We start from the raw sequence: 14888 nt of genomic DNA, 5'->3' as shown, positions 1-14888 counted from the left end.
TGCAAATGATAAAAATGTTTGGATATGACCTGCACAAGAAGCTTAAGTTCGGTCTACATTGCATTTCACAGCTTTAACAATAGATGGAGCTAGCTAGTCACTTAAATAACATCTCACTCTTAGCTGAGGGGTCAAAACTTGACGACATATTAAAACAAATGTAAAAAACTGGAGATTTTTTTTCAGTAGTTTAAAAAACAGTGAAAAAAATGGACACCCCTGCCATATAATATACATTAAGTTAAATTTGGATACAGAAAAAAACATTATATTTTTACTTACTAACGTCCAATTTCCTCATGATTCTGAAAAAGGTAAGCGGCGTTGAAAATAGTTGGATTTCGACATTATTTACGTTTTAAAAATAACACGCCACCAAGTAAAAGCTACAAATCTCGGGGGGGCAGTTTACTCCAGCGCGCTCACGTTTCCAGGGGCGACGTGCGCGTGCACTGAGACGCTCCGGTGCGCATGCGCACGCACACTCCGCGCCAGTCGAGCAACAGTCAGCCCAAACGCAGCGGTGAGTTAAGACGGACGCTAAGGTGAGCAGCTCACCTGCCACCGACTCAACGCGCCTTCCGCGGCCGCACATCGACGCTCTGGAGGCGGCTGTGACGCGACGGAGAGGCCGCCGAAGTGGCTCGGAGCGGAGGAAGAAAGATAAAGGCAAAATAAAAGAAGAAATAAAGCCCAGCAGGTGTCTCTCGAAGGGAAGGGCCATGCCGGAGAGTCCGAATAAATTCGGACTGATGCACCCCGAGTGAACATGAAAGACACCGCAGAGTCGAAGGAGCACCAATTGACTGTAAGTGCCGACTAACTAGCTAGCTAACTAATTAACTTCATTTAACTCGACAACAACGTTTGTGTAGTAGTATCTTATTCACTTTAAGAGCATTCTTGAAATTTTAGCCACATTTTATTGGAATTCTTTATTATGTTTACACTCCTGTAAACTTGTAAAGTCACATGTAAGCTAACAATTCTCAGAAAAAGCTACATGAGCTCAAGACTGTTTTAAGAGGGACTCTTCACAAGGTAAAATTGGGTTTAAAATGAAGAATTGTTGTTGTTTTTTTCAACGTACATTCATTTTTCGAAATGTACTAGCAACATTTTTGGTTAACTGAATATTTGAATCTTTCAAATGAGTTTGTTTATATTTAGTATATTGTACGAAAATGTGTTTTATGTATGCATTTGCTAATTGTTTGATTATAATGATCCAAAAAGAGTAGAAAACATTTTCTGTATGTATTTATTCATTTCTAACATTAAAACATTAACTTAAAAAGAAAGTAACATTAAATAAATGGTTGACTTATGTCAATACAAAAATAGTAAAATAACAATGTGCATTTAGGAATATTTTAATGATTAATTATACATTTCTATTCATTTTCAAATGCAATGCTTTTTTTTGACCGGCTGAAATATGCTCCGACTTTCAGTACACAAAATTATCAAAGCATTGCTTTAGTTTCCGCATTTGAAATGATTTGAACGAGCTCTACGCTGCACTTGAAAAACAAAAACGACTCAAAAAGAAATTCAAAATGAACGGACGCATGATTAATGGTTTGCGCAGCAGGCCACGTGAATTATTGAAGTACTCGTGTCAGTCGTAATGGAGCCCGGCTTCTCCCAAAACACTTTCTACTGACCACAAGAATGTCGTTGAAATGTAGCTTCTTGCTCTGCATAGTGGAAACCAATTACTTCATTAAAAGTGTTTTGGGCTTTTTTAGAAAATAAACAAAAGTCCAACCATTCTATTCATTCATTCATCCTCTAACCAAGCTTTCAAAAATATAACCCACGAAAAGAGCTAGGGAAACTTCAAAATCCCGTGAGTAGAAAATTAATAAGCTCTCTGTGCACTTTATCTTCTTACTTGCTACTCCTGACATTGCCTAATGTTTATTATTTTTGTATTAATGGTCTCAGGTGGCCTTGAGGATTCGACCCCTCAGCGATGGAGAGCAGGAGGAGGGAGCCACCATCGTGGCCCACCGGCTGGACGAACAGGTGAGGGCATCGGACGTCGCGTGAAGGTGCGTTGAGGTTCTTCCGTGGTTCGGGTGGAAACGAAGGTCATCTTACGTCAGGGCGCCAGGATAAGATGTCAGCTGCCGGTGACTTCAAGTGTCGTGTGTTTGCTGTCAAATGAAAAGTCGCACGGGTCGGGTGTCAAAATGAGACCCAAGTGGCCACTTTAACGCAAATTCAAAATGGCCGCACGTGGCTCGTGTCATACGATGTTGACATAACGGAATTAGCGCTTTTGTTTATTTTCGTAAAACTCAATTTCAAATAGTGAACCTGGCCACGTTGATCTCTAAAAAATACATCATCTATCCTCACAAGGTTTGCGGAGGGTGCCGGAGTCTATCCCAGCCACGTCAATTGGTAGCCAGCCAATGGCAGGGCACAAGGAGACGGACAACCAATCATAGCTAGGGGTAATTTAGAAGGCTCAAGCAACCTGCCGTGTATCTTTTTGGTACGTGGGAGGAAACCGGAATACCCCGAGAAAACCCACGCAACCTGAACATGAGAAATGTAATCATCCAAGAGGCCCAGTGTAGCGCTAGCTCGCGCTAATAAGTAATTTTACACTACTGGCGCTACCCCCTTTGTTTTCCCAGCATCCCCGTGGCCTTCTGGGAATTGATCCCAAGCGCGAGCCCACTCGAAGCGCTACACTGTCGTCGCGCGAGAGCCGGGCGCAGCTGGAGCTGCCGTGTTGTCAATTCCACGCCGTCCCCTCGCGGATTTAGTGTGGGGTGCGAACGTAATGAACGAAGGAGGCGGCGGCGGCGATAATGAGCGTCGCGACTGGCGCGGGAACGGCGTCGGGCGTGACGACAGTTGACTTGGCGACATCATTACCGGGGGCATTACGGCATCTCTTGGGGAAAAGAAACCCCGAATGTCGACGTAGCCTCGACAAGGGGGCTAATGTCATCGAAATATTAGTGGTTTCTCGCGGGCCACTCCTCGCCGTCGTGGTCCTGATGGCGAATGGGTGTCCTTGCGGCCTGGAGAGCACTTCCAGGAAGGGATAATCCCACTTCCCCTCGGGATCAGATGCATTTCTTTGTCCGCATCCTGCCTCGTAATTCAATTAGCGCCAGGCTCCGGGACAACATAAGCACGGCGACATCATTATTGTCATCAACGGGAATAACACGGGGGATCCGACACCCCCCGTCGGTGCTGACACGGATCCCACTTGGACGCTCACTTGCATTACATCCGCTTTGGAAACGTAATGTTTGGCCTCGAGGACCGATTCAACCCCACAGATTAAATAATGGTATCTTGCCAAAGAGTATTCAAAGATCAACAAGCCCATTGGCCCAAATTGACCCTCGCAAAATAGTATCGGGCGTCATTACGGAGTATCGGCTTAGGACATCACTGTTAGTGACCTCTTCTCCGGGGTGAGGGTTCACGGTTTTAGACTACTCGCGCTTGTTTGTTATGCTAGTAGGGGATTGTGGGCTTTGGATTTGAGACGGATTTAAGGCGGCGTACGGCGTGAATGGAGAGGATAAACAACGTTAGGCGCGTACCGAGAAATAATCTTGTCGTAGCGTGTGGTGAAATACGTTACTGTATTTTTTCGCATATTAGCCGCCCCTGCGCATAGGCCAAAATTGCCTTAAAATCGTTGAATTTTACAATTTCTCTCGTATAAGCCCCCTGATTTACAATTTTCACCTCCATATTCATGGTTTTAATAGGGAGTACAAATGTGTTACACACTGTTGCCTGCACGTAGATAAATTCAAAAAGGAAGTCAGGTGAGCAGTACAACCAGGAAGTGTGTCCGTAGTGGTCTAGTTTGTCAACTCCAGGTAAGATGGCGGCGCCCTGAGCGAGCAATGGCAGGCACAAGTAAGGGAGTTTTTTCACGTTTTATGCAAGATAAATGTTTTTTCTTGAATTTAATTCATAGATGTCAAAATAAATTTTGTTTAGCGTTTTATCTGTTTGTTTTCTCTATTTTAAAAGAAATGACCGTATCTGCTGCATTGTCTTGTGTTATGACGTTTTTTCTTTGTCACCTTGCAGTTTTATGAATGTTAAGTCTAATTTGTGCGCATATAAGCCGTACCCTCAATTCAATCATCATTTTTTTTAGTTACAGATACGGATTATATGCGAGAAAATACGGTACATTGATAACAGCCTTAATAAGCAACAGTTTTCAGACAACTATAGTCTTAACAAACAAAACCTGATTATTTGTATTATTTGCAGCGTCAGCCCAATTATGGGAAAAAAGTGCTACTATAGTCCGTAAAATACGGTACTTGTTTGTTAATCTGCAGACTAATGTTTAGTATAAATTTGACACCCATTAAAAGCGGTGGTGTCGCCTTGTACAAATTCTCCTCTTGAATGCACTTTTGCACACACCTCGGGAAAACATGACACCTAGCGCTCTGTTTACAAACCTTATCCACTAAATACACACGGCCGTGAAGGCCATATGGCGCGCAGGTAGCGCTCAGACAGATTAAGATAGGTCGGAGTAGGGGGTACCCGCGGGGGGGCCGGCCCACGATACATCTCGCCGCCTTGGCGAGAGAGCGCGCCGGCCAGACGAGCTGATTGGACGTCTCGGGGCTCAGGTTAAGTAAGCCTTTTTTGCCACCTGCTCCCTGGCAAAACTGCTACTTGTTGACCAATCATAGCAGTCTTAAGGATTTAGCGATGAGATGATCATTTTTGTTTAGGTAGCGTTTTGGGAAGGTGGCCAAACAGGGTTTAATAGTGGCACAATGTGGGTGAGGCTTTTAATGGCCAAGGCCCGTCACCATGGAGACACCCGTGCGAGGTCAGGGCCATTGTGTGTGGTTTCTATTCTTCTTCACGCCTCCTCACGTGGGTTAATAAGTGGGGAAACGTGTACAATGTGATGGAGTATCTGGTGTTAGGGTTGGGTGTTATCATTAAATGTCATTTAACTATAAGAAATAGTCATTATTGGGCCTGTCAGTACATAGGGTTCAAGCTTTTTTTTAATATTACCATTGTGTTGTTTTTGGTTTGTTTTTCAGAGGTGTGCCCTCATAAAAAATGTTTTTTTTTTTAAAAAGAGATATATCTTCAGGTCGCACAACTTGACTTTTTCCCGTCCTAGGTGTTAATGTGACCTAGCGCTGTCCCAATGACCTCTGAGGTCAAGGGAAAAAAGGGCACGCTGTCCTTGTCTTCTTTTTCTTTTCTTTTTTTCTTTTTTATGAGTGTTTGAATAGGTGGCAGAAGAGAGGCTACCAAAAGGCAGCAGGCGAGAGCTTCACACTGTTTTTGTTGCAAGTGGCTCCAAATAGCCAGTCTGAGCTGGAAAAGTGGATAATCTCCCCTCTGCTCCTCCCCTCTTCTGTCCGAAGTGGCTCATTCCGCACCGTTTGTCTTTCAAATTTATCGGGGGTGTCCCAATGGGTTATTTTTGCACACAAGCCGAGTTACCTGAACAAGGCTATCCAACGTTAAAGCCATATAAGATAAAATGATCTGATGCGTTGCTCGGCACTACTACTACATCGGTTTCAGGAATGGGACACAAACAATGTACTGTATTTTCCACATGATAAGATGCATCGAATTCTATGTAGCACCTTCAAAAAATGGCCTAGCTTCAAATGTGTTTCATGTATAAAGTGCACTGGATTATGGCACGCAATAGTAGTGGTCATGGGAGTGGTAGTGGTGGTATTGGTGATGTAGTGATGGTTGTAGTAGTAGTAGTGGTGGTGGTGGTGGTAGTAGTAGTAGTGGTTGTAGTGGTTGTAGTAGTAGTAATAGTACCGGTTATTTATAGTACTAGCAGTAGTAGTAGTATTAGTGGTTGTAGCAGCAGTGGCAGTAGTTGTTGTAGTAGTAGTAGTAGTGGCAGTTGTTGTAGTAGTAGTGGCAGTTGTTGTAGTAGTAGTAGTAGTGGCAGTTGTTGTTGTTGTAGTAGTAGTAGTGGCAGTTGTTGTTGTTGTAGTAGTAGTAGTAGTGGCAGTGATAGTACTGGTAGTAGTAGTGGTTGTAGTAGTAGTAGTGGCAGTGATAGTACTGGTGGTGGTAGTAGCAGTAGTAGCAGTAGTAGTAGTAGTAATGGTTGTAGTGGTAGTAGTATTAGAATTGATAGTACTGGTAATAGTAGTAGTGGTTGTAGTAGTAGTAATAGTGGATGTGGTAGTAGTAGTCGTCAATGTCATAGTAGTGGTAGTAGTAATAGTAGTAGTAGTGGTGGTAGTAGTAATAGTAGTAGTGGCAGTGGTGGTGGTAGTAGTAATAGTAGTAGTGGTGGTGGTGGTGGTGGCGGTGGTAGTAGTAATAGTAGTAGTGGTGGTGGTGGTGGTGGCGGTGGTAGTAGTAATAGTAGTAGTGGTTGTAGTAGTAGTAATAGTGGCGGTGGTGGTAGTAGTAGTAGTAGTAGTGGAACAAACCCACTTGGGCCCTTTTTTATTATTTTACAAGCAAAGTACCAGAATATGATTATTTTGTACAGCGGGTATGATTTGTTGTCGCCACCTTGATTGTCGCTTGCGTTGACTTTACGCCGACGGCAAAAGTGCCAAGGCAGACGTCTTACGTAACCGTGGCGAGACGACACTGCGCCTGAAAGGAGATCCATCCGGGCTGGCATTGACGGGGCGCACGGGGCAGGTGGCCGGTGGCAAACTTTCCACCAGATCGCCGATAACTTTCCGACGACCTCTTGGTCGCGTTTCGGAAAAAAGTGGTCGCCCCGGACGCTATACGCAGATGAGATTCAAACCCGAAACCTCGAGACTGCGCCGGGTTAGAAGACACCGCGTCTCCACGGGAATAAAATGACAGACAGGTGGAGCGGCTGATAGGCCCACACCAAAACAAACGTGCGTACAAAAGCGCTCGTCTTAATCTTGCCGGCGCATGCCGGGAAAAAAATAGGAGCTCCGGTGACCCCGTGACCTCGGAGGCCGACGTCATAAAAGCGTGGGAGGCGGAGTCGTAAACGATGACGCGGATGGGGTTTGACCTTTTGTGAAAAGAACATTATCTCCCGCAACTGCTGTTCACCATCCACTCGTTGAGCAAAGCATGCCAGTCATAATTTTACCTTCAGCAAACCAATTTCAACTCTCATTTTGTACTGGTGCCTTTAATGGGTTAACTGGTTGAGGATTTCAATTATGATTTCTTACATATTTTCATTTGTTTTGAGCAGGGGTCTCAAACTTGTGGCCTGGGGGCCAATCAGGGTCCATGAAGCAATATCTGACATCCAATTTTAGTGCTAGTTTTGCCCCATCTCTTTTGCAATAGGCTATAATAATAATACATAGTCATAATTTTAACTAAAACGCATAAATTAATTGAAGGATCAATTTAGGGAAATAAATTATAATTTTAAAAGCCACGGGTGATAAAATAATATCAATAATTCATTAAAAACGCATTGAAAACCTACATAGAACAAATGAATGAAATAACGATGAAGAACTTACAATTCAATAAGTGTGCATGTATTTTCTTCTCCTTAATTTTGTGTCCAGAATCTCTTTGGTGGTCTACATTTCAACTTCTCTCATTTTCATCTCCCCTCGCTAGATGGTGATCCTGATGGACCCCATGGAGGACCCCGACGACCCTTTGAGGGCCCACCGATCCAGGGAGAAGACTTACATGTTCGACGTGGCTTTCGATTACTCGGCCAATCAGGTCAGGCGAAATAAATGAACGTTTGGTCTTGAACCTTCCCCTCATTTTTATTTTTATTTTATTTTCCCCACGTGATAGGAAGAGGTTTACCGCGCCACCACCAAAGGCCTGATCGAGGGTCTCATCTCAGGCTATAACGCCACCGTATTTGCCTACGGACCCACAGGTTGGACACAAAAAAATGGAGATGACGCCACGAGACGTCCAATCCCAATGCTTGTTCATAGTCCCCTCCCAGTCAAAAGGGATTGGACGTCTCGTGCCGTCAATGCCACTCGAGATGAACATTCATTGCCAGTTGAAACTGTTTAAAAAGTAATAATAATAATATTAAAAACATTACAAGCGGGGAGTTTTTCTTTGCATAGCATCTCCATCATAGTAAATTCATGATGGTTAATGATGTGTTATATAGGACTATATTATATTTAAAAGATCTAAAATTTGGAATTACTTGATTTTTTTTAAAAAATGTATGGGTGTTACGCAGGTTGTGGCAAAACGTACACCATGTTGGGCACCGACAAGGAGCCCGGCATCTACGTCCGCACCCTCAACGATCTTTTCCGGGCCATCGAGGAAAGCAGCGATGACATGATGTACAACGTCTCCATGTCCTATTTGGAGGTGGGACATTTTTATTTGAATCTGCCGTCAAAATGTCTCTTGATTGTGCATAATGTGTGTATTAAACGCCTGAATGTTTTTTTATGGGCCCCAGCTAACGCTATATTGTAGCTTTGCGCATCATTTTATGTTTGTTTTAGCATTAGACTCCGCCCTCGGGCCCCCACCACGCCCACAAAATGGGTCCCCAAAAAGCCCAGGCGCACCACCCCAAGCTCCGCCCCCTGCTACAATGTTCACTAGTCAGGTTTTTATTTTACAAATGTTTTTTTCTATAATTTAAAGTGAGTTTTCGTTTTTCCTACCTATTTTAAGATTAAAAGCAATTTTATCAAAATTGCATGTATATTTCTAAAACTACAATCTGATTTTTCTTACCAAGATTTCTTCAAAACTTCCAAAATGCGATTTATTAGTAAAAAAAAAAAATAAGTAAAAACTTTCTGACTATAATAAAATAATATTTCCCGATCAAAATAAGTATTTTGCCGAGGACACTCAACCATTGGTGCGATTGTAGATCTACAACGAGATGATCCGAGACCTCCTCAACCCATCTTCGGGTTTCCTGGACCTCCGGGAGGACGCCAAAGGAGAGATTCAGGTGGCGGGCATCACTGAGGTGTCCACCGTTAACGCTCAAGAGGTGACTTCCCTTCCGCGCCGTCCAATCGAGACCCCCGGGGACACTTTGTGTGCGTTCCGCAGATCATGGAGTTGCTGACCAAGGGCAACAAGCAGCGAATGCAGGAGCCCACCGCCGCCAATCGGACCTCGTCGCGCTCCCACGCCGTCCTGCAAGTGGCCGTCAGGCAACAGAGTCGCTGCCGGGACGTCTCGCAGGAGGTCCGCTTCGCCCGCCTTTTCATGATCGACTTGGCCGGCTCGGAGCGGGCGGCGCAGGTAGCCGTGCACATTCAACCACGTTTGGTGGAATAAAAGCGCAGCAATTTGATTCTTTGTCTCTTTTATTTCCCTGTCAATCAGACGCAGAACCGGGGTCAAAGGTTAAAAGAGGGCGCTCATATCAATCGCTCCCTCTTGGCCTTGGGCAACTGCATTAACGCGCTGAGCGACAAGAACGGCAATAAATACATCAACTATCGGGACAGCAAGTTGACTCGACTGCTCAAGGTAGGAACCCTTTTGAAGGGGGCTCATTTTAGCCACTATGGGGGGCAAAAATGAATGAAAAATATCTTGGATTGGCAGGACTCTTTGGGCGGGAACAGCCGGACCGTCATGATCGCTCACATCAGTCCCGCGTCCGTGGCTTTCGAGGAGTCCCGCAACACCTTGACTTACGCCGACCGTGCCAAAAGTATTCGCACGCGGGTGAGTTGCAAAAAATCTGAATTGAATTTTATTGAATTCTTTAATTGTCAATCTACAAATCAAATTACATTCCGTTTTATTATCTTTGAAAGAAATGACCTGACTTAAAAATAATGGTCAGTCAGTTGAAATGATTTTTGGAGGAAATACCGCCCTCCAGTGGCAACCGAATATTATGCACCGATTTTTTTTCTTATTGTTATTGCTCCTGAAACCAGTGTAGACCAGCTTTATACAGGTTGTTGTTATTAAAATAAAAACATTTAATAACATACAATAACAATGCAATTATTTTGATTGAATGCTTTTATAGTCATTATTCAAACAAATTTACATTCTGTTCTATTATCATTGAATAAAATGACTTAAAAACAATAGTCACAGTCAGTCAAATGATTTTTGATGAAAATACCACCCTCTACTGGCTGGCGATTGTTATGCACCGTTTTTTTTCCTACTGTCGCTCCTGAAACCAATGTAGACCAGCTTTACACAGGTTGTTGCGATTCAAATAAAAACATTTCAAAATGATACAATAAGAATACAATTATTTTGTGTTTTAAAAATGTCTTATTTTGTCCCTACACACTTCAGGTAAAGAAGAACCTTATCAATGTGTCCTACCACATTGCTCAGTACACCAACATCATCTCGGACCTTCGTTGCGAGATCGAGCGGCTCAAAAAGAAGATCGCCGAGCAGGCGGGCCGCCAGCCGGCGCCCGACCGGGCCGATATCCGCCAAGTCCAGGGTGAGGCGCCTTAACTCGTCTTTTATTGGCATAATACTCCTTCTGACTCCCATAACTGATCATCTAACCACTATTACAATTTGAAAAATTCCATTGCAGCCGAGGTGCAGGCGCATTCTTGCCAGCAAAGTCGGGCCGAGATGGACCAGCTGAGGGAGCAGCTTCTGGGCGCTTTCCGCCAGCAGATGGATATCCGCAGAAACCTGATGGAACTGGAGACCAGCAACACGGAGATCCAGTTGGACGCCTCCAAGCAGCTGCTCATCATCGCAGAGTCAGTTTGTCTTCAATTATCAACAACAATTTTTATTTATTTCTGTCACTCCCGCTTGGAGATGGATAAAAATGTCGCATGCAAAGAACGCTTTAGCCCGTTAGCGTGTTCACGGGACGTCTCGTCCCCAGCTGGGAGCAGGAACGAAGCAGGCGACGTCATAAGTGGCGAGCAGAGAAGCGCAAGGAAAGCGCTAGCAAGGACGACAGCGACAAGGACTCCGACTCACCGGAGTCGCCGCCGGACGTGCCTGAGACAGAGGAAGTGGGCGTGGCCAGAGAGAACCTCACGGCCCTCGTGATGGAACAGAAGAAGCTCCAGAAGCAGAAGGTCTTCACAATTCTACAGCTGCAATCTGCATGGAGATCCGACAAATTACCCTTTTTTTGTCTCCAGGCGCTACTGGAGCGCCGGTTCCTGGAAGTCCGAGACCAGGCCCGCCACCTGGAGGAGCTGCTCCCGCGTCGGGTGAGCTCAGAAGACCAGCGTGAGATCCTGGGCCTCCTGTGCAAGGTCCACGAGCTGGAGATCGAGAACGCCGAGATGCAGTCGCTGGCTCTGTTGAAGGAGAACGTCATCCGCCAAAAGAACTTTGTGGTCCGCCGGTTCGAGATGCACCGCCACCTCTGCGACGAGCTGATCCGACAGCAGAGGCGCTTCATCGACGGTCCGTGCGGAATCCCGCGTCCGTCCGGACCTCGTGCACTCGCAGTCGACTGAGCGAGCCGTTCTTTCTGTAGAACACAGTCTGCTGGTGCCGCCCCACCTACAGGAGCTCTACGATATGTACACCAGAGAACGGGATGAGAGGAAACTGGACCGAGCCGTGGCTCTGGATAAGGCCAACAACTACCATACCAGAAAGGTAAATTCCAGGAAGAAAAACAAAGGTAGCTCATTTCTGTTTAACTTCAACTTGAACAGATTTTATTTGTAGAACAGGTTTTGACATACCGTATTTTCTGGCAGATTAGCCCCTCCGCATATAAGACGCACCCTTAAAATTGTCTTAAAATTGTTGAATTTTACAATTTACCTCGTATTAGGCGCCCCCTGATTCGCTTATAAGCCCTACCCTCGATTCAGTCTTTTTGGAATACGTCCTATCTGCGAGAAAATACGGTACTTGGTTATTTTACCTGCTTATGTTGATTTCCATATTGTTTGTCTTATCCACCAATATTTCTTCTGTAAAATGGAAGTCCATTCGGATAAGACAAATCCATTTTTTAGGACAGTCAGCAAGCTTTTCAAATCGGGAACTATTTTCTCCAGGGAGGCTCTCCACCCAAGATCGGAGACCCCATGCAAGGCGGGGACTCGGACCAGGAGAAAGCACGCCCCAAAGAAAGTCCAGGACAGGCTAAACTGCGGCGCCACACGTTGCCTCCCATTCTGCCCGAACCTGAACCGTGAGGACCAAACGGCGATTACCGCAAGCCCACAAAGATCCTGACCAAGAATTTTCTTTCTTTCTGTCCAACGTCAGGGACAGCGAACGATTTTTCCGAAACATCGCCCACGTACGGCACATGAAAATCTCCTCCATCATGACCCCGCCGCCGATCCACATCAACGGGAAGGGCAACAGAGAGGTGAGTGCCAAAATCAAAACTTCAACCACACAATCGACGGATTGGGCGACTTATCCACGCAGCTTCAGCCTTTGGTTCCCCTGAGCTCGCTGAGCTACAGTCACCTCAGCCACAGCGTCAGCAGCCAACTGGACTCCTCCCCCGAGAGCAGCGAGGCGGGGGCCGACGCCCCGCTTTCGCGAAACGGTGAGACCCCCAACCCACGCAAAAATTTCCCCACTGATGGAATAATGATTAAAACCTTTTAAATCATTATTAGTAATATTTAAATTAAAATTGGAAGACATCTTTCAACATAACTGGTTACACTTGCAAGGAGGCACCTTGTGACTTCGTCTTAGTCCCCAAGGCATTCTGAATTTGCAGTAACTGAATCATTGTATTTAATCGCGACACTCGAAAAACATGTTATGTAATCAGTACACAAACCCCCCAAAAAACCTTACAAACACCGTACGACTCGTACGGTGTTTGTAAGGTTTTTGGGGGGTTTGTAAGGGGAATCATAATCATTTATAAGGGCAGTTATCGGTAGAGGTTGACAGATATGACAATGTGTCCTCGAGCTGTGGGGCCTTGAGGAGACGATGGGGAGGAAAAAATGTCCATGGTCCCATGAATTGAGTTATAGCCTTATTACTTATTAAAAATGCTTACAACACATATAGAACATTCCATAATTAATCCAACACCCACCAACGCTCTCGCTCGCGTCCGCAGAGAAGCAAGAGCTCCTCAAAGGCGTCCGGAATATCTCGGTGCAGGCGGCGAGGCGGCGCTCCAAAGCCCGAGAACTGGAAGCGTCCCATTTAGCGCCCGCCCCCTCGCCTTCGGAACCCGCCAAGCCGAAAGGGGGCCCGCCGGCACGGCGCGTCAGACAGCCCAGCCCCGAACTCCGGCACGCCACCTCGGACGACAATTTGTCCAGCAGCACCGGCGAGGGGCCCGGCCTCCACGCTACCTGGACGCGGAACCACAAGCTGACCGGGAAGAACCAAAGTCACCGAGACGCCGACTTTGAAGCGCGACGCAAGAAGAGGCGCTCCCGATCTTTTGAAGTTACCGGACAAGCAGTGAGCAAACAATTGTATATTTATTCCAGAATATGACATTTTGCAACTGTGGTTTCGGTATCGCCGCCCAATATGATTGGACAATAACATTCAATTATCATAAAATGACTGTAATCTCATCTCGTTCAGCTACCTCACTCCAAAAGGAACACGGCGACAAGGCTCCGCCCCTTGGACAGCACCTCCGAGGCTCACCTTCATATCAGCGGCCAGTGTCACGTCCCTGGGCTCCGCCCCCAATTCAAAGGAGTCCCGCCTCTTGCCAAAGTCAGGGTACCATTCAGCAGCCAGCAAGCAGGTAATACATTACAACAGGGGTCGGGAACCTTTTTGACAGAGAGAGCCATAAACAATTCATATTTTCAAATGTAGTTCCTTGAGAGCCATACTCAAAATTCAAAAGTAAAAATACACTAAAATCTGTGCGATTTGTAGTAATATCCCCATTTTTAAAAGTACAAACGTTCTCTTGAGATCTTTTGACAACGTTGTCGCGCTGTAGCTAATCAATGGGAGTATGCATGCAGAAGAATGTCATGGAAAAACAAATGTTTAAAGCCGACTAAAGGTAATGTCGGCGCCACAATGATCAACGCAACGCTCATTAATGTATTCAGGACTGAGCTCTCTCAACAGGGGTTCCCATATTTTACCTCACAGTTTAGTGGAGAGCCATATGCACCTATCAAAAGAGCCACATATGGCTCCCGAGCCATAGGTTCCCTACCCCTGTAATACATCAACAATAATGCAAATTACACACTACTAAGTTTGAAATGGGATTGAAAATACAGTAAGAAATAAAGCTGACAACAAAAACAAAACGAAAAGATAAGTACTGTAGTAGTATAAATGAAATGTTGATGTTTTCATCACTATTACACCGCATAGAAATGACTTTTTTTTTGTATTTTTTTATTTCTTTCCAGGGCCAATCTCGGACACTGCCCAGACAAATCATCATCTGAAACGCATCCCCTTCCTGCGACAGCCCCAGCCGCCAGTCTACATCACCATCCCGGGCGCAATGGGGGTTCAGCAGCGAACGCGCCGACACTGAGCGCCGTTTTGACTTGAAAAAGACGTAGACGCACCACCGGGATGTCGGGCTGATGACCGAGTGATAACGTCATCGAACCGTAAACGCCAAAGATTGTCATGGGTCCAATTTTTGTCTTGTTGTCGTCTCACGTGTGTGTATATAAAATCTTGATTGTTGTGTACTTGTTTATTGTTTGAACTGCAGGGCTTTTTCTCAACATCGACCACAAAACGCTTATCCGGATGACTTCATTATTGGAGTAAAACTGTGTTTATTTATTAGATTTTATTTTCATTCTTTAGCAGTTGTTGGCACTATGGTTTTAATCATTTGAATTTTCCGTGCTTTATTTTTTTTTTATTTTTTTTATGGTTACCAAAATAAAAATTCAAACAAACATTTAATGTGTCACTGTATTTTACTGTGTATACAAAGTTACGGAATAATATTTACAACTCTACAAAAGTCGGAAGTATAG

General features: G+C 45.0%; 1 protein-coding gene across 2 annotated transcripts; it reads left to right on the top strand.

Annotated features, from left to right (window-relative positions):
- Positions 1-444: 444 nt before the first annotated feature.
- On the top strand, positions 445-14809 carry kif19 (kinesin family member 19). Of its 2 annotated transcripts, XM_077626494.1 has the most exons (20): positions 447-808; positions 1951-2031; positions 7603-7713; positions 7792-7879; positions 8204-8340; positions 8861-8986; positions 9049-9243; positions 9328-9474; positions 9553-9675; positions 10270-10426; positions 10526-10700; positions 10832-11030; positions 11097-11367; positions 11441-11565; positions 11976-12112; positions 12190-12295; positions 12358-12481; positions 13016-13368; positions 13498-13666; positions 14298-14809. In XM_077626494.1, exons 1-20 carry the CDS (start codon positions 770-772, stop codon positions 14426-14428), a joined length of 2994 nt encoding a protein of 997 aa, XP_077482620.1. In that variant the 5' UTR covers positions 447-769; the 3' UTR covers positions 14429-14809. The 2 variants fall into 2 exon arrangements, with proteins under 2 accessions (XP_077482619.1, XP_077482620.1); XM_077626493.1 differs by having other exon boundaries at positions 445-808; positions 10832-11367.
- The last annotated feature ends 79 nt before the right edge of the window (positions 14810-14888 follow it).

The sequence above is a fragment of the Stigmatopora argus genome, chromosome 18, assembly GCF_051989625.1.
Source record: "Stigmatopora argus isolate UIUO_Sarg chromosome 18, RoL_Sarg_1.0, whole genome shotgun sequence".
Taxonomy (NCBI): Eukaryota; Metazoa; Chordata; class Actinopteri; order Syngnathiformes; family Syngnathidae; genus Stigmatopora; species Stigmatopora argus.
This window is presented reverse-complemented; position numbering and strand designations above follow the sequence as displayed.

What these genes read in the sequence shown, in the direction of transcription:
- kif19 (XM_077626493.1), top strand. Translation starts at nt 770, where the DNA reads ATGAAAGACACCGCAGAGTCGAAGGAGCACCAATTGACT. An exon ending in CAGCTGCTCATCATCGCAGA is followed by an intron (nt 10,701 to 10,831) that starts GTCAGTTTGTCT and finishes TCTCGTCCCCAG; the next exon opens with CTGGGAGCAGGAACGAAGCA. An exon ending in CGCCCCGCTTTCGCGAAACG is followed by an intron (nt 12,482 to 13,015) that starts GTGAGACCCCCA and finishes TCGCGTCCGCAG; the next exon opens with AGAAGCAAGAGCTCCTCAAA.